At 41.3% G+C, this 19,925-nt stretch overlaps 1 protein-coding gene across 1 annotated transcript; it reads left to right on the top strand.

Annotated features, from left to right (window-relative positions):
* Nucleotides 1-280: 280 nt before the first annotated feature.
* slc17a7a (solute carrier family 17 member 7a) lies at nt 281-13,366 on the top strand. The gene is given in 14 exon segments (XM_034540036.1): nt 281-342; nt 8,397-8,649; nt 8,909-9,027; nt 9,287-9,401; nt 9,488-9,575; nt 10,124-10,210; nt 10,556-10,698; nt 10,856-11,005; nt 11,674-11,806; nt 12,245-12,313; nt 12,316-12,354; nt 12,663-12,790; nt 12,878-12,947; nt 13,035-13,366. Coding segments are annotated over 14 exon segments (1,788 nt in total).
* Nucleotides 13,367-19,925: the final 6,559 nt, after the last annotated feature.

The following is a 19,925-nucleotide window of genomic DNA, read 5'->3' as shown; positions in this document are numbered from 1 at the left end:
GATGAAAAGAAGAAAATAAAGAGTCTGCATGGAAAATGTGCCTACAAATGGCAAAACCTAGTGTCTTCCCCATCACACATATAAAGAAAGGAATGCCCTAATAGCTCATCCCACTTTCCAGTGCACCTTTCTGTGGCCCGTCTCAAAGTGAATCGGAGGCTGGTGCGTGTAACGAAGGGATGAGAGGGGGAGGGGGGGATATAGAGAGAGAGAGGACTTTGTGCAGGACAGGAGGGCGCACGGGACATCAGCAAACCAGCCGGGTCAAGAAGCTGCAAGGATGGAGATCCGACCAGACAGGTTTAAGGCGGCCGCGGGTAGAACTCTGGGGAAAATTAACAGGTACACACCTTTTTCAAATATTCCCGAGTCCACCTCGGACTTCTCCCCATTTTCACGCGTTTTGGTGGTTTTGTTATGCGGGACACATCCAGTTCATCATGCTGCGTGTTCCCATCCTCTCTTCCAAACAGTAACTCGAGGAAAAGTTTGTTAGATATTAATTCCAATGGAAACAGAAGCGACTGTTTGGTTTAAGCAGCAAACATCATGTCGGTATATAGCGGCAAAATTGACAGATGCGGGTGAAATATATATATATAATATAACGATAGAAAACAATGTCGGGATGTCTTCATGGATGCTTGATTTTTATTTGCGGGGAAAAATTAGGTTAATATCCACCATATTAAAAAAATGAAATTATGGGGATGTCCTCAGGATAAAAGTGTGCAGTGAAAGTACAATGAAGCCGGTGTGCGCGCGCGTGCGTGTGTGTTTGGGACAAGATGTTTTCTCGTTGGAGCTGCGCTGTATGCTTTGTTGCAAACATTTCCTCTGAAATGTTGCTGTTATCTCTGAAACTCTTGCTTTCCTGCAGCCTCTCGTGTTTGTTTGTTTGTATGTTTGTTTGTATGTTTTGTATGATTGTTGGATGGCTAGAGTCAGATTTGGCCCAACTCAAAGTGGATTAAGTATGTTTGAGACGAGTGTGGTTACATAATGTGTCCATGCGTTTTCTCAATGAGATGGTTGATCAGATATATCTATCTCTATCCATCTATTCATCCATCCATAACACATCTTATGAAACTTAATTTTGTATTACAAAGCCAATGCTGTGTAAAGTTGTCTGATCAAACAAGAGAAACAAAACACATTAATCATTATAGTATAGCAAAGCTGAAACGATTAGCCGGCTGATTGATTAGTCGGTCAACAGCCATTTAATTGGCAACTATTTAATCGGTTAATCTTTTGAGTATTTATATTAGCAAATATGCCAAACATATTTCTTGTTTCTCACTTCTACTTCAGACTGTTTTTGAATATCTTTGGGTTGTGGAATGGTTGAACAAAAAAAACAAGACAAATATTAAATCTGTACAGCTGTGCCATCGCCTTCATGATCTTTGAGAAATAATAATAAAAGATCGTCATATAATCAACTCTTGTTTAGAAACGTGTTACGAGTGACTAATAAATTGCATATCAATACAAAAGTTGCAACACAGATGTGTGTTCCGACAATATTTCAGTAAAAAAAAGAGAGATTAAAGACACTGATGAACCTCATGCAATAACCATTGCTTTAAGCTTTCACTCTCAGGATTTGAGGTAGCAACCAAACGTATAAATCCTGTCCTGAAATAGCCTGTTTTCCAGTCCAGCTGTCGAGCCACGCAAATCCCTAAACTCTCCCCTCCCACCCACTCCATCCCAGCCCATGTCACTTCCTCCAGCCGTTCCCTCCTCCATCTTCCATCCTCCATTCTCTATCCATCCATCCATTGAGACATTGAGACACCAACACAGATAACTTTCAGCCTATCGGGTTCTCCCAGATTAACGGACATGCAAATCACAGGCTTTTTCTGATTTACTGGTTGTGAGCCATGCGTTTGTACGGCCACAGCTGTAAAGAGATCTGATGTGTAAGATTGGATCCAGATTGGTTTTAGTGGAAGTTTCCTTGGTTTAGCCATTTAACGCTGGCGTTATGTGTTCACAGTATTAGGATGCTGGGAATGGTTTTTAAAAGTAAATATTTTGTTCAAATTTATGTGGACAGTCCGTGATTTAAGGCAGGGGTATGGATATATGTGTGCATGTGTGAATATGTTGCATCCTGATCCCAGGAAATCCCTGCACTGTGTGTGCGTGTGTATGTGTGTGTACACACAATCTCACCACCTCCCAGACAAAATCCCTCCTGATGAAAGCAGCCAGGAGTTCATCTATTATTTAAACATTTTCTCCATCAGAATGCATCTCCTGTTTCTATATTAAACTCCACTAGGTAAGCATAAACTGCATCACTGTAAGGTCAAGTGCACTTTTCATTTCTACTCTTACTATTCCCTCTTATCATAATGTTAAATGATTGCCTATAATTTAATCAATTCATCTCCTCATAAGGAACTACACAGCACTACGTAAAAATATTATATACAACCGTCTTCTCATCACCATGTTTGTTAAAGTTTTTAAGAATATCCGATGGTGTTAACATTAATATTTTAGAACGGAAATATGTTTATTCTGAAAAGAAGAAAAAAAGCCAAGTTTAATTTAAAGTCAAATCCATTTTAACCTATGACGACCTCTCATCAGTTTAGGGATGTTGATGATTGCAGTATAATCATTGTCATTATGACAACAGCAGATAATGTGAACCCTTATGGACTGGTTGTCAATGTGGTTGAGGCAGAAAGACATCACTCACTGAATCTGATGCTTTTGGAGACTTGAAGAATTTGAAAAGACACCAAAATTATACTTTTGAAATGTTTCAGCTTGTGTTCTTGATCTTTTGACTTTCTGTCTATCTGCCTGTGTTATTTCTCTGGTTATTTGCAGTTATGCTGTGTTCTTCCATGATGTCAGTAATGCTTCAATATATTTATACGGCCTCCGTGCCTTATTGATTTTGAGTAAAAAAAGAAAAAGAAAAAAAGAACTCGAAGGCAGTATAAGAGAAGAGGTTTTTATTAATCTTTTGACTTAGCTCAGATCATCGTTAGGTAAAGGTAGTGAGAAGCTGTGCGTGTGCGTGTGCGTGTGTGTGCAGATGCACTCACACCGTGATTGAGTTATACAAATGATATATAAATTAGATAATACTTCTATGAAGGTCACACGTGTGTGTGTGTGTGTGTGTGTGTGTGTGTGTGTGTGTGTGTGTGCCTGTGTGTGTGCCTGTGTGTGTTTGTGTGCCTACAGGAGAGAGTGAAAAAAAGCAGTGTGACAGGATGGGGAGGAGGATGTCTCCCTGGGTGACACAGTCCCACCGAGACCCAATCTGTTCACTTCAGGGAGAGTGAGAGGCTCATGGAGGAAGCATGAAAGTGGGAGACACCACAATTGAAATAATAAAATTGCTGCAATTTTATTATAAAAAAATTCCGCAAGCTACCGCCCATACTTTAAACACCTGACCGACAATTTAAAGGGTGAATAAGGGGGAAATTGTTTTTAGACAAAAGCACTACAGTGGGTGGGCTGAAATAAGGAAAGCATGGTTTACATACAGCACAATGGAGGATCAATTTAGCACATGGATGTGGAAAATAATGACCAGGCGTTATATAATATTTGTACTGTCAACCTCCCTCGCTGTCTCCTCTTCCTCTCGATCATCCTCTTATCAGAGGATTACACAGAACGCTCTGTGAATTGCTGAATTTAATATACAGGGTAACAAAAGTCTCAGGTCACCAGCACGTGAGACTTTTGTTATTTTGTCGAAACTGATATATTATTGCGAAATCATAAATTAGGCAAAATTACAATTATTTTGTCACAGTTTAACATTAAATGCGAAAAGATACATTTTAAAGAAGTGACCTTCAGACAGATCGTCACTCCATATAAAAAGAAATATGATGACGGCCTATCACATTGACTCTAAATAGATATAGTATTTAAGGAGTTTCACATTATATATGATTCAATATTCTACTGTTGATGGGAACATTACAATTAAAAGAGTAAACTAAATATCTTGGACTGTTAATTGAATGAAATAAGATGCATACAAATGTTACCTTTGGCTGTGGGAATGTATAATAAACATTTTTCATTAATTAAAACTATTAATCTATTAGTACTTAATAGACTCAAAATGTATTTTGTAGACGCTTTGATTGACTCTTTCAGGTTGACTTTGTGAATTTTTACGTTGTAGGTTGAACTTGCTTCTCATGCTCGGGTGAAAAGCACACGCATGAGCTCAGTTTGAGGTGTTACTGAGTGTCCACTGAGCCTGTTACTATTGTAATTATGATATTTCAGAGAGCCTGAGGTCACGGGACCCCTGCCTGCTCATGCTCTCTTGCTCATTAATTGTTGCCAGCTGAGACCAATCAGGTCCTCGGCATGCTAACAAGAGAAGCTACATCAGCTGAGTGCAAACTCACAGGATGGTGAGCCTCCACCAAAGGCAAATGTCTTTTTACTCTCTGTGTTTCATACCTTGACTTGTTCAGAGACTGAGCAACCGCTGACCTATGTTACAATTATGTAATGGTAAAGTACCAGAAACACACTGAAACGTTGAAACTCCACAAAGGGGGAGAATCTCAGCTCGTCAGCTATTCCGAGGCCCTTACACGCACACACAGACACACACGCACACACACGCGCGCGCCCGTGCACAAGAGCGAGATTGCCCTTTAGTGGGAAGCATCTGTAATCAACGGTATTTCTGCTGTGGGCTAGCCTCGTTAGCTGGTAGCGTATGTGTCGGTGTCAGGCTGCAATCTGTCGTGAGGTTTAATGAGGATCCTCCCGCAGCTTTCACAAACCCTGAAGTAGGAGTTTCACTCAGGGGGTGAGTCAGCACGTTTGTACACAGAGAGGACAGCGGTGTGTGCAGCCAACTGATTCAACAGAAAAAAAGTGCACACCTTCCTTTTTGTTACATCAGCTTTTTGATCAACTTTTTGCTTTGATTTAAAGAATTAGTAACACTTTCATCTCTCTGATCTTGTGTTTAATGCACTGTGGAGGCCTGAGCACCTTCTAACAAATAAATGGCATGTGTCTGCATGTGCTGTGTTTAAAACAATAATAAACAAAGGCCTATAACAGTTCATACAACTATAAGTAAAACTGGTAATTCTCAGAGAAATATGTAATATTTCACTGAGCTCTTTACCTTCACATGAAATAGTGTGTATTTGTAACAGATAAAATAATGCACATTCGAAATAACTCCTAATTTGTTTTTACTTGAATCATAAATTAACAGCATGTAAGGGAAAGCAATCTGATTTACAAAATGACAGAAAACTGAATCAAAGGCCAGAATGAACTCACCCGTATGACCCGCGTGTTATAACGGAGGGAGACGCATGCCGATCTACGGCCAGCGATATCCTGTGCTTCCATATTCATTTCCGGAAGTAAATCATTTTTGTAATCCTAATCTGAATGTAGTGACAGATTAAGAATGAGAGAGAGAGAGAGAGAGAGAGAGAGAGAGAGAGAGAGAGAGAGGGAGAGAGAGAGAGGATGTGTCGCTCTCTCTAATCTCTTACAAATTCCAAAATGTTGCTTTACAAAGTATTACTTTTTTGTTTTAATTTGTGTTTTACTTTACATTCAGAATATCTCATGATGATCCATTTATACTGGCATATCTTCTTTTTTTTGGTCTGTTTATTGGCGAATTGCATAGCTGTATAAGGAGATTATGCAGAGGGCGATGGCTTGAAATCCCCAAGCATAACTGAGAAATATGTGCAGGGGTGTATGTGCAGACAGGCTAACAGATAGATAGATAGTGACAGATCATGGTGTAAAAGCTAGAGTGAATTATTTACCTCAGACAAAAACACATCAATAATTTAGCAATAGTGCCAGAGTCGGACTTGTCTTGTGTTAGTGTGCGTGAATAAGTTATCTTGGAGTTTCTTTGTGCTGAGAGAGATGAATTATCTTGAACCTTAGCTTGAAACACAGAGCTGCTTTCAATGCAGTGCATTTTATTAAAGCTCAATTTGAAACAGGTTTTTTATCGATGCAACCATCTCCGTCACATGGAGCAAATCCTTGTAGTTATTATTCCCGTTACTGTGAAAAATTCTTCAGCTCACTGACTAACTGGATCACCCCATTGGAAAGTGGACAGTTGACACATGTGTGCGATTTGCTGTAAAATCAAATACTGTATACTCAAAAATACACACGTACAGCATATACACGTTAAAGTGTGGCACTGTGTCTGATTTAGTCTGAGAAAAACGTATGTGTAGAAGGTATTTACTTAAGTCCACCTGCGTGTGTGTGTGTGTGTGTGTGTGTGTGTGCGTGCATGCATGTAAATCTGATTAAAAAGTCACATTGTGGAGATTTGCCTTCCTTTCAGCGACATAGTGCACATCAACGTAACGTAAGTCATTACATTATAGGGTAAGGATGGAAGTGGTAGTGGATAGAAAATTAATGTAAGTCAATATAATGTCCCCAAAAGTCATGAAAACACAACTGTGTGCGTGTGAGTGTTAATAAAATAAGGGGGGGGGGGGGGGGGGGGGGGGGGGGGGGGGGGGGGGGGCTTGAGAGTATGGAGGTTATGATACACAGATGGCCGCTCTCCTGTCTTCTCTGTTTGACTTCTGTGGAAGTCAAACAGAGAAGACAGATTTGACCCACCATTTGGAAAAAGATGGTCAGCCTAAAATAATGGCACATGGATCTCTACTGAGGCAAACTGCTAATTAATAAAGGCAATTTAATGGTAAACGCAGAAGTTTTTTGTGATGACAAAAAAAACGAAATCATTTTAGATTAAAAAAATGGATTACTTTTTGGAAATAACACTTTAAATATTGATTACTCTGTCTACAAAATGTTGCCATTCAGTGAATTGGCAATCAAACTCTTTCATTGTCTCTGTTCACCGTCTGAATACCTTCATAGGATAAACACACAGAGCTGGGCCTCTAGAGGGCTCCTGTTTGCATCTGAGAGACTGGACATCTTGAACAGCACCGGTCCTGGAGGAGTGGACACTGGGGGAGCCGCTCCTCGGCCAGTGACAGCTGCTTCCACACACTGGGAAATGCTGAGTCAGACACGACTCCAACACGGTGCATGTCGTCTGCGTTGAGTTGTGTGAGAGAGAAAGAGAGAGAGGAACCATGAAAAGAAGGGAAATTCTACAAAATCCCAGCAGTGAAAGATACGCACAGCCTCAAAATAACATAACGTCTCCCACACATTTGTGAAAATATATTAAATTCTGAGAAATGCAGAGAGCCACGTGGTATCCGGAAGATGTACACGAAAGATGAAAAGAAGCATTGTTTTCCTCAGGGATCTGACACCAGGCCACCATGTTTCTCGCTTTTCTCTCGATTTCTTTTTACAGAATCGCCTGAACCACAAATGTTCCCTTTACTCCACTTTTGAGCCAATGTTTCCATGTTAGGCAAGGTGTGTTCCCCAGAGGAGAAGTGCATTAGCATTTCACCTCACTGTCACCTCTCCCCCTTTTTTTCATATGAAATGTCTGTAGTTTGTTATTTGCCAGTCTACATTTGAGTACTTCAAATCTACATCCAGGACCGGTCTACATCCAGGACATGGTCAAACCGTACACCCCAGCCCGTTCACTTCGCTCGGCTTCTGCCAATCTGCTTGTAGCTCCTTCACTTCGAGCTAAATCACGACTGTTTGCTGTGCTGGCTCCTCATTGGTGGAACGAGCTTTCCCATTGACATCAGGACAGCAGAAAGTCTCTACATCTTCCGGCGCAAACTAAAAACACATCTTTTTCGACTATACCTTGAATAGGTAGCACTTAAATGCCGTAGTAGCACTTAAATGTCCCTTACCGATAGCACTTTAGTAGCACTTAAATGGCACTTACGGATAGTACTTTGTAGTTTAACTTTATTGAAGAAATTGTACTTGCTTGATTCTTGTTGTTCTGAGTTTGGACTCACGGTTTAATGCACTTATTGTAAGTCGCTTTGGATAAAAGCGTCAGCTAAATGACATGTAATGTAATGTAATGTAATACTTCAATGAGCTTGTTGGACCGTGAACAAAAATAATAAAGTAACTTATATATATTCTTGCAGTTGGACTGTTAGAACTGATTATACCAGTCAGGCTCTGTAAAAATTCACCATTTTTACACTGTCTCTACTCTCGAGTGTGTCCATCACTGTAAACGTATGTTGAAGTGGTTCAACAAACCAAATATACCAAAAAATGCATGATTCTTCATGGCAGCATTTCAATATCAAATGGAAATATCCTGTGCATGATTTTATAAACAATTCCCTGAAGCCAAAGATATCTTTGGAAGCTAATTATTTTTCTAAAGTGCAGAGGCTGGCTTGTAGTTCTCCTCTCCTGTACACTGTGTCTTTGTCTCCCCTCAGGCTGATTGAGAAACGGCAGCCCAATGGAGAAACCATTGAACTATCAGCGGAGGGCCGTCCTGAGCTGGTGGAGGAGAAGGAGCTGCCGGTGGTGGACTGTACCTGCTTTGGCCTTCCGAGGCGCTACATCATCGCGATCCTGTCTGGCCTGGGATTCTGCATCTCTTTTGGCATCCGGTGCAACCTGGGGGTGGCCATTGTAAGCATGGTGAACGACCACACTGTCTTCAAAGGCAACAAGGAAGTACTCGTGGTAAGTGGCAAAGCAGAAATCAAAGATTTTGAATGTAGTTTGTTTGTCTTTGACAAGGACGTCTGCCTTGTTCCTTATCTTAATCAGCACTGTACTTACTCATTTTGTAGTGAAAATGTTAAATTATTAATTATTATACCAAGATATTTACTAATGTGTATTACAAGCTGAGAGTATATCAACCATGTGATCCAATGACAGTTATCTCTTCTGTTTTGACGTGACTACACTTTGAATGTATGTATGTTCTTCTCTCCAGGCTGCACAGTTCACCTGGGACCCCGAGACAGTGGGAATGATCCACGGCTCCTTCTTCTGGGGCTACATCGTCACACAGATCCCGGGTGGCTTTATATGTCAAAGATTTGCAGCCAACAGGTGAATGTCTTCACATTACAATATAATCTGGCATACAGGAACCTTGTCTACAGTAAATAGGGTAACTTTTGTGCAAGTCAAAAAAATAATGAACACCTATGGAGCAGTATCAAAACACACACATTCAGAAATAAAGTCATTTCAACATCGTCCTTATAAACAAATGCCAAGAAGGTGTAGGAGCAGTGATATAACTTTTCATCTGTTACTGTTGAATATTAGATCTGAAGCAGCGTGTGTGTTCTTCTGTGTGTTTAAGAGTGTTTGGCTTTGCCATAGTGGCCACATCCACCCTCAACATGCTGATTCCATCTGCTGCTCGCTGCCATTACAGCTGCGTCATACTGGTTAGGATATGCCAGGGCCTTGTTGAGGTAAAGTATGTGCCTGTGTGCACATGTGCTGTGTAAGAGTATTCCTAGATGCAGGAGTGTTTTCCTAACTGTGTTGCGTCCAACAGGGTGTATCCTACCCAGCCTGCCACGGGATCTGGGCCAAGTGGGCTCCTCCTCTTGAGAGAAGTCGATTAGCCACAACAGCCTTTTGTGGTAAAGTTTCTCACATCATCTCACCTCATATCCCCAAAACTCAATATCTCTTTTTTTTAGAAAGAAATACACGTATTCAGAAACTGTGACTTTACACGAGCCGAACAGTATTTCCATATGGTTGTGATGTCACAACTATACAATATATAGATAATTTTCCAGTTTTAAAGTTCTATATGTGTAGCAGTTTATTTCCGGCTGCAGTGTATGTGAATGACATTAGCTGACAGTAAGTAAACGTTGACCCACGCTATTGCCTAACAACACCATGCTGATGAATACGTCAAAACAGAGGTTGAATGCAGGTGTATATTTAGATAGACAGTACGAGAACAACAAAGTGAGTTTTTGAACATTGAAGCATGCAAACATGTTTGTGTAGAAATCCAACATATAAGTATGAAGCTGGAAATGAGTATGACAAGTAGCCTTTAAAAGTATTGGACATGTGAATTTCTATGACCGCTGAATAATAATATATATTACGCAATTTGAGATTATGAGGATAAGTAATAATTTGTTGCTTTTTATATTTGATGCTTTCTTAGGATCCTATGCCGGGGCAGTGGTGGCAATGCCTTTAGCTGGGATACTGGTGCAATACACTGGGTGGCCTTCAGTCTTCTATGTCTATGGTTAGTATCCTTACGGCAGTACCATTAGCCAGGCAATATATTAATCCACACACTGGCACTTTTCAGTTCAAATGAAAATGTTTCCAAATCCATTAACTACTGTGTTTATGTTGCTTACAACCAAGACTGAATGGCAGAGTTTTTTTTAAATCTCAGGGATTTATATGTGTCTGCATCAGGTGTTCAAAATCCAGTTTTTCTCCCTGGCCACTGCTGAACTTGGTAAACTTAACGTCACAACATTAGCATCAACCTGGAAGGAAGTCTGAGCAGCTCCCTCATGTGCCCTCTTCTTCTACTGTACCCATGTCTGTGTCTTCTGCTGTCTCTCTCTTCTTCTTCCAGGCGTCGTTGGGATATTCTGGTATTTGTTTTGGATTCTGGTGTCGTATGAGAGCCCCGCAGCCCATCCCACCATCACACCGGAGGAGAGAAAGTACATTGAAGATGCAATCGGAGAGTCCGCCTCCTTTCTTAATCCTCTGCATGTATGGCTCTATATGATATGACACTGACAATCTGTTAGACCTGCACACAAACACTGGATATACACATGTATTCATACACACTCAGCGGACTCTAGTTCTTGATCCATCTCAGTGAATTCAGCGGATCCCAGTAATATCTTATTCCTTTGGTTGGCAGAAATTTAAAACCCCATGGAGACACTTCTTCACCTCCATGCCAGTCTACGCCATCATTGTGGCCAACTTCTGCAGGAGCTGGACGTTCTACCTGCTGCTCATCAGCCAGCCAGCCTATTTTGAAGAAGTCTTTGGCTTTGAGATCAGCAAGGTGAGACTATATATCGTCTATAAAGTAGTTTAATGGAAACTAAACTAAACTGAAACACTTCAACTGTTAAATGGAAATTCTGGTATTTTTTAACCTCATCACTTTGGCTAAACGAGGATTGCAGTTGTGTTCCCAAATAACTACTAAAGGGTTGACTAGTGCAACCTTATTATGACATATAGCCAGAATAGGCGTGATTGAGAAAATAAAAGGTTAAAAAATAACAGAATTCTTCTTTACGGTGTGGGTTTGGTTCCTTAACCAAATCTTATGAGAGGTGTCTATGAATTATCAGTAGATTATGTACACTTGTGCAGTCCTTCATATATTGATATTTCATGTTTAATTCAAAAGCAAGACTGATAATGTGGGTCTGGGGAGGGCGTGATTACACCATTGTTATCTTTATGGGCTTTTATTTGATAGCATGCAATAGACGATTAATAGAGGTGACAGGAAATACCGGGAGAGACAGGAAATACTGCCAGATTGGGTATGGTCAGCGTCTTAAACCTCCAGTGTACCACAGCTCAGAAAGAAAACTGAAAAAAGAGAATTTCAGTCAACATCCCATTATTCTAATTCTCTAATGAATTAAAGCCCTATATTCATCTCTCTTTCTCACACACATACATACACACACTCTTCTCCCCCCTTTCCTCTTCCAGGTGGGAATGGTGTCAGCTTTGCCCCATCTGGTGATGACGATCATCGTGCCGATTGGAGGCCAGTTGGCCGACTACCTGAGAACCCACAACCTGATGTCCACCACCAACGTCAGGAAGCTCATGAACTGTGGAGGTGAGTGTGAAACAGGAAAGGGTGATCGTTGGAGGACGGTGAAGAGGAATGAAAAGGGTGGAAAAGAAAGCTCAAGAGCAGAAAGTCAAGGACAAACTGAAACACTGGGTTTGCATGCGGGCAACTCAAAAGGTAGAAATTAAAATGGTATTTTGCGTTTGTTGTAGTGAAAGCAACATAAAGAATTGTGTACTATTTTATTTTAATACTTTGGCAATAATGCTAATAAACATGCCTCCCAATAAAGACCCATTGAATTGAATTGAAAAAATACAGATTTTTACAGTGTTTCTTCTGCATGTGCATAAACACATGTGCTATTTCTAACATAAATATAATGCACTACTATATAAACAGGTGGTCGTTGCTTGTTGAGGCAGAGTAGCAAAATGTGGATAGTTTTCTTGCATTAGATGTTGATGTGTTTTTGTGTTTCAGGTTTTGGGATGGAGGCCACCCTCCTGCTGGTGGTGGGATTCTCTCACACAAAGGGTGTTGCCATTTCCTTTTGGTCCTCGCTGTGGGCTTCAGTGGATTTGCCATCTCAGGTGAGAGATGTTATAAACAAGTATGCTGTCTACCGGCCAAGCAGTAGTCCGGGACATAAACCTCGTAAAACGTAAAACCAGGCTGACTGTTTCCCACTGTTTCCATTAATATAAACTATTTATTTAACAATTATGTATTGCCTTCACAATTATTTAAACAGTAAATCTATCCTTAGTCTGCTTTTGAGAGAAATTTCACTACATGGTGTCTTTTTTTCTTTTTTTTTTACCCCAACTGGGAAAATCTGCACCACAAAAAAAAAGGAACGGGGGAATTATGTTGTGCACTGCTTTGTTATTTCACTCAGGGTTTAATGTCAATCACTTGGACATTGCCCCTCGATATGCCAGCATACTGATGGGCATCTCAAACGGGGTGGGGACATTATCTGGAATGGTGTGTCCTCTCATAGTGGGAGCCATGACCAAACACAAGGTACAAACCATTCATTTGTATTGACTTTACAATGTGATTTAAAAAGTGTCAATCTCACCTGTTCCATACCTTTTTACATTATTTCAGACACGTGATGAGTGGCAGTATGTCTTCCTAATAGCTTCCCTCGTACATTATGGAGGAGTGATTTTCTATGGTATGACTTGACTTTGACTATAGTGTTTTGTGAGGCATCTGCAGAAGACCTCAGTCTAAATGCTGACCATACTTTCTCTCTCATTAGGACTCTTTGCATCGGGGGAAAAGCAGCCATGGGCAGACATAGAAGACACCAGTGAGGAGAAATGTGGTATTATCGATGAAGATGAACTGGGCAATGAAACAGAGGAACTCTACCGTGGAGGCGGGCAGTACGGGGCCATGAGCAAACCAGTTGTTGGTTCCAACAGAGGACGGACCGGAGAAGGAGGAGAAGCAGGCGGAGGCGGAGGCGGAGGTGGAGGCGGAGGCGGGCCTGGATGGGTGTCGGACTGGGATAAGTCTGAGGAGTATGTGCAGCCACCTGGATACAACTCTTACAAGTATGGAGGAGAAGATGAGAGGGAGCTGACATAGAAGATCAACATGATACAAGTTGAAGAAAAAAAGGAAGATTCTGTTTGGAAAGGGATTGTAAGAGAGTCACTGCTATACTGAATGGACCTGCTGTGTGCTTTTGTACAATATTTACAATTGCACATATTGAGTGTGTGTGTGTGTGTGTGTGTGTGTGTGTGTGTGTGTGTGTGTGCGTGTGTGTGTGTAGGCACGTGCATGCAAGGGGTTAGAGTGGGCAATGTACACAAACACACAAACAGTATTCATTAGCAAAAAACTGAACTGATATATCTCAGATTATCCTTCCTGCTCCTGAGCTCGTTCTGATTGGTCGGTGTTCTGTTTCCACGACATCACTGAGGAGATCCAGTGTGTGTGTGTGTGTGTTTGTGTGTCTGTGTGATAGCGCGAGTGTGTGTGCGTGTGTGTGCGTGCATGTTTGTTGGTTGGTTGCCTGTACAGCAACTCTCTCAAGCCACCGGCATATTTAAAGTTTTATGTGTAAGCCACACATTTTCTTTTTTTTGCTGGGAAAGCACTTTTGTGGCCTCAGTTTAGTTTAACAAAATGCAACATGTGATGCCACTATTGTAGTTAGCTCACACTTTCTGGTCTATATTACTCTAAAGGCTCTCAGCCTTAATAGAATTCACATTGAGCATGTCATTTAAAAAAATTTAAAAAATACACAAACGAAAAGCTAATGTTTATGAGCGAGGCCCCTTGTGGACAAACTTGTCCAGACACTGGTGATGCATATCGTTAATTTCCCTTTGCCTCTGTAACGTTGTGTTTCCAAAGCAATGCACATTTTTAGTATGCATTAATGTGGCGACTACTTTCAAATTATTATGAAGGAGGAAAATGGTGCTTAGGTGTTGTGTCATTCCGTGTTTGTATTGATAGATTTGTAAAACCTTTGTTCCAACAGCCTCCCCTTTATGTGTAAGCGTGTGTGTGTGTCTGTGTGTGTATGTGTGTGTGTGTGTGTGTGTGTGTGTGTGTGTGTGAGTGTGTGTGTGTGTGTGTGTGTGTGCATTTGAATGTACAGAGGTGTGTGTTTGAGCTTGCTTGTGGTGTCTTGCTAAATCTCACCTGGGTCTGACCCAACTAGGTCACGTCCAGCCAGGCTTATAGATCACATGAGTAATCATCTGATATTTGTGACTTTCCATTTGGTGAGTACGCTCCCATTAGAATATCAAGTTGAGTGTGATAGTAACCAGCGAGGAACAACAGTTATAATATTCCCAGGCATCACAGCATGTGTTGCATCTCTTTCTGCCTTCTTCTGTGTCTCTGTGGCTGATTCTCCCTCCGTCGTCCTCCAGGTATTTAACAGGACGCTTCCTGTCTTCCCCTCCCTGGTTGGTACTGTTTCCATGTCTTTAGTACCTAAATTTAATTCATGTTTGAGGTAGGTCAGCGCTTTTCAGTGTGTGTGTGTGTGTGTGTGTGTGTGTGCGTGTTTGTGCGTGTGTGTGTGTGATAGACAGTGAGTGTGTCGTTGTGTTGGGTGCAGGTGCTGAAACATTGTGTGGTGAGCGTGTTTTAATGAGCACAGCAGTGTAGTAGCTCCCCCGCCATCTCTCCTCCGTTTACACACAAACACACACACAGTAAACCGATATCATGCATTTCATGCAGTCTAGAGCACCGAGCACACTATTTGGTATTTACACGAATCAGAAACACCTATGGGAACCGAGTGAGATTAGGAAGTAGTATCACACATTTTCAAAGGGTGTGTTAAGCTTTGGTAACAATCATGGCCAATCACATCAGCTCCTCTCGTGCCCTTTAAAAGCAGCACTATCTCCATGTTGATGCACTGACAGCTGGGTAATGTAGTGGAGAGTCCAGAGGTGCGTCTCTTGAGAGGGCACTAACATGCTCATACAGGAAAGGAACTGTTGTGTTCTACAAGCTGCACAGTACAACTCTATGCGCCTGCACATAGAGCCAACATACATGAAACATCATGTGCGTGCACATACACATGCACACACAAACACAACCTCTGCCCTATGTGTGTGCTCAGGTCATGCCAACACACAACTCTCTTTTTTTAAGTAAACTGGCAGACGGCTCCTTTTCAGATCAAGAATCTAGTCCCTGTCAATTTATAGAGAGCTTGTGATTTGAGCTCACTTTGTGACAACTAAACTGTTGCAATGTTAAAATTAATATTTGATTAAAATCAGGGTTTAATGGTAAAATGTGTTGGTGTGTCAATAAATTATTTTTAAAAAGGGATTAAGGAAAATTTAGTTTTCGAGTGAAATATCTAAAAGTCATGAATGATTATTCCTGTGAACTTTTTAATTTTTAAGTGTTGTATCTGTGTATTTTTATTCAAGTGTATCTTAGTCTAAGTTCATGTCTGTTCCAGTTTTGTCCTCCTCCTTCTTGATGAAATGTGTGGTGAGTATCAGTGTAAAAATAACAAGGAATAAGGAAACGATCATATTTAAACGTGCAAACATTTGGAAAATATTCTATGTATAAAAGATGTATATGTGAGATATCCTTGTGTGCAATAAAAGGTAAGCAATTTAAGATGAGGTCACTATTTCAACACAATCATGTCATCAGGATTGATCACCTATATAGTATAATGACGCATTACATTTGTGGGTTTTTTTTACATCATGAGCGCAATGTCAGTTCTCTCTCTCTCTCTCTCTCTCTCTCTCTCTCTCTCTCTCTCTCTCTCTCTCTCTCTCAGGACAGATGGATGCAGGATTATCTCTGTGATTTTAGGCAGAGATTAGATAGCAGAGCAGATGCACTCAGTGGGAGAGTGAGGGAGAAACATGGACGTCACAGACAAGGGAAGCGAGGATGAGGGACAAGAGTGGGGCATGTTAATGTTCTCTCTCTCTCTCTCTCTCTCTCTCTATGTGTGTGTGTGTGGTGATTTATTTAGTTTACCAGGGGCCTACGAGCTTGGCGAATTCTATAATCAGCTCACTGTTATAGTTTTGGAATCCTTTCTGTTAGTTCGTTTCTAAGTACTTTAGTTGGTCTTTATTTTTAAAGGATCCACCGGAAGTATTAGCACTATAATATCTGTATTTACGTTATCTTGACGAATGTAATATGGTGTTGCAGTTCGTCGCTCTTACCACTAGACGGCGAAAATACTCGTATACTCAAGCTAGACGTAAACTCTCTTCTTGACTGGTATTTAGAGGTAAGCGCACCTGCTCTTTACTATTTGGTGGCATTTCCCCCAAAAGCCAAACAAATAGTAAAGAGCAGGTGTGCTTACCTCTTGTGGAAAAAAGCTCTGAACTATGCTGATTCACCACAGTGATATTAATAACGATTGTACTGTCATTATATTAAGGTTGTGGAATAGCCACACGTCATTTTATTAATATAGTTTCTGACCTCAACCACTAGAGGGCAGCAAACACAAACTCCACTGCGGTCAACTCAGCAGACTCTCGGATCTCGGTGGTCAAATCAGCCGACACTGAAATGTGTGTGCACGGTCCGTGTACGTTGTGTTCGTTTGTTTTATGGTTCATTCGAAAATACGGAAATACCGTGGTTTCTTCGTTTTCTGTTTGAAACCAAAAAACGGGAAAACGGAAAACCACTTCTGTTTTTCCGTTTTTGTCGTCTGAAACCAAAAACGGGAAAAACGGAAGTGCTAAAAACGAATGTCAAAATAAAAGCCAGTGATAGATGTTCTAAATTACAGTCTTCTATGAATCAAACGCATAGCAGGTTAACGTTAGAAGAACATTAATTAATAAACAGGAGTAACAGACTGTGTCTGATCTCCCGACTCCGTTTATTAACATGTTATAAGTGCACCTCACACACGAACCCAGAACGCTCGGTTACAGTAGTGACGACAGGCAGTTTAATATTCATTCCCATATCTGTACACAGCAAGAATCAACTTTTCAATTAATCGTTGCATTCTTTAATGCAACTCAGTTCCTAATATAGTTTAATCAAAGTAACGTGTGTTTAGAATTTTTATATATTTCCACCTCATTGTGCTGTTTCTTGAGTGAACAGAGACGCAAAGTAAAGCGTTTACCTTCCTACCAGTAGATGGCAGTATACTAAACACTATATTTGTAATTTTAAATGTTTACACCCCTTATGAAAGTAAACAAAACGAGGATGAATACCTTCATAGGCTCGCTTTTATAAATTATTTTGTCAAAGACAGTGCGTGTAACGGATCCCCGTATATGAAGTGGCATGAAACTTACTGCTGGTGAAATTACTCTTTTATTTTCTTCTTTTGGGTCACAATACATTCATTAAACGTGTAAATTATCACCCCCGTAAGAGCTTTAGACCCCGTTTACACGATGGGAAAACGCATATATTTTCATGCGTTTTGGCCTTTCATTTACACAAAAACGGAGGTTTTATCATGGAAAACGATCATTTCTAAAAACTCCGGCCAAAGTGGAGATTTCTGAAAACTCCGTTTTTGTGTTTGCGTGTGAACTAGGTCAAACGGAGTTTTAGGTTGTCAAACGTCACAGTATGCGACTAAAAATGCTTCACGTCATGTGATCGTCCTATGTTTACAGTTAGTTTACTTAGGCTACTGATCATGGATGGTGTCAAGGTAGTGCTCATTTGTGCGTTAATGCAAACCCTTTTGGCCTGTTTGTATTTACAAACACAACTGATTTTTCTCATCGAGGAGCAGAGGCGAAGAACTGCACGGAGGTCAGCAGTCCTTCTTCAGCTTTCTATACTCCCACGACGTAGGTACATTGCCTGCCAACGAAAAGGAAGTTGATCGTGTTTTTCGTAGTTGTTGTTGGTTTTGAGAATTCTGATTGGTTTTTCATGTCTTTATCCTTCTCGTTACACTGCTGACTACAGGTTTGGCATAGTTATGATGGCGCCCGGGGGCGTATTTATGCGGGTTCATATAAACAGAAACTTTTTTGAAAACGACCTTGTGTGTACGACGTTATTTTTGAAAACGGAGGGGCAGAAATATTCGTTTCTGTAAATACCCGGCTATGTGTAAATGTGGCCTTAGCCTCATACGGGTCCATTAAACTATTACACTTTCTTGCAGATTTAAATGCGCATCCGTCCGTAAGAAGTTCCGTAGTCGTACCGTCAAGTTCGCATTCGAACGTAAAACAAAACTGCGTTTCCTTTTAACCTTTTCAAAATAAAAGTCTTATTTACCTATTAGAGAGGAAGTAGCATAAAGCCTCTATAAATTCTTCAAACAATACAATAACTATGCATACGTCAAAGGCAATAAGGCAAATACAATGCAGACAATAAAAACAAAACAATAAACCTTCCATGGGGTTATTTACAGTGCGTATACAAATATATTTATTGTGGGGGATATGAACGCTGATATTTCAGATAATAACTCCCTGTTTGGTCAACACCTAATGCAATGTTGTCAAGATAGCAAGTTGGTTCTTTCCAGTAAAGTGCTGTTGCCAGTAAATAGCTACACATATACCAGTGAAGCATGGCATACAACATCTTGGCTGGATCACTGTATATGTACAGCTGATGCTCATGACTGTCTCCAGGATGTTGCAATCTTGTATGAGCTGGCTACAACAGATCACATACCTGTCTCTATGAGATTACATGTTGAGAGTCTACCTGAGTTGACTAGTAATGATGATGATAACCATGAACGACACTTTAAAGTAGATTGGTCAAAGCTCACAGAAGATGATTTCTTGCGTTACAATTCACAAACTGATAAGAGCCTCGGAAATATTGACATACCATTTGATGCAATTCTGTGTGGCGACATTAACTGTAAGAACCAAAAGCACAATAGTGATCTATGTGTAATGTATGATAACATTGTGAATTGTCTAAATAATGTTAGACCAGGCAGGGATGAGAGTTAGCACCTCCAAATCTGAGGCCATGGTGCTCTGCCGGAAACCGGCGGATTGCTCCCTCCAGGTGGGGGCAAACTGCCTACCCCAAGCGAAGGAGTTCAAGTATCTCGGGGTCTTGTTCACGAGTGAGGGTAAGGTGGAGCGGGAGATCGATAGGCGGATCGGTGCGGCTGCAGCAGTAAAACAGGCGCTGTACCGGTCCGTCTTAGTGAAGAGGGAGCTGAGCCGGAAGGCAAAGCTCTCCATTTACTGGTCGGTCTACGTTCCAACCCTCACCTATGGTCACGAACTCTGGGTCGTGACCGAAAGAACGAGATCTCGGATACAAGCGGCCGAAATGAGCTTCCTCCGTAGGGTGGCCGGGCTCAGCCTTAGAGATAGGGTAAGGAGCTCGGACATCAGGGGGGAGCTTGGAGTCGAGTCGCTGCTCCTTCGTGTCGAAAGGAGTCAGTTGAGGTGGTTCGGGCATCTAGTTAGGATGCCTCCTGGACGCCTCCCATTAGAGGTTTTCCGGGCACGTCCAACTGGTAGGAGGCCCCGGGGAAGACCGAGGACACGCTGGAGGGATTATATCTCCCGGCTGGCCTTGGAACGCCTCGGGATCCCCCAGAATGAGCTGGAAAGTGCTGCGGGTGAGAGGGAAGCCTGGGTCGGCCTGCTGAACCTGCTGCCACCGCGACCCGACCCCGGATAAGCGG

This window comes from Cyclopterus lumpus, chromosome 8 (assembly GCF_009769545.1).
Source record: "Cyclopterus lumpus isolate fCycLum1 chromosome 8, fCycLum1.pri, whole genome shotgun sequence".
Classification (NCBI taxonomy): Eukaryota; Metazoa; Chordata; class Actinopteri; order Perciformes; family Cyclopteridae; genus Cyclopterus; species Cyclopterus lumpus.
This window is presented reverse-complemented; position numbering and strand designations above follow the sequence as displayed.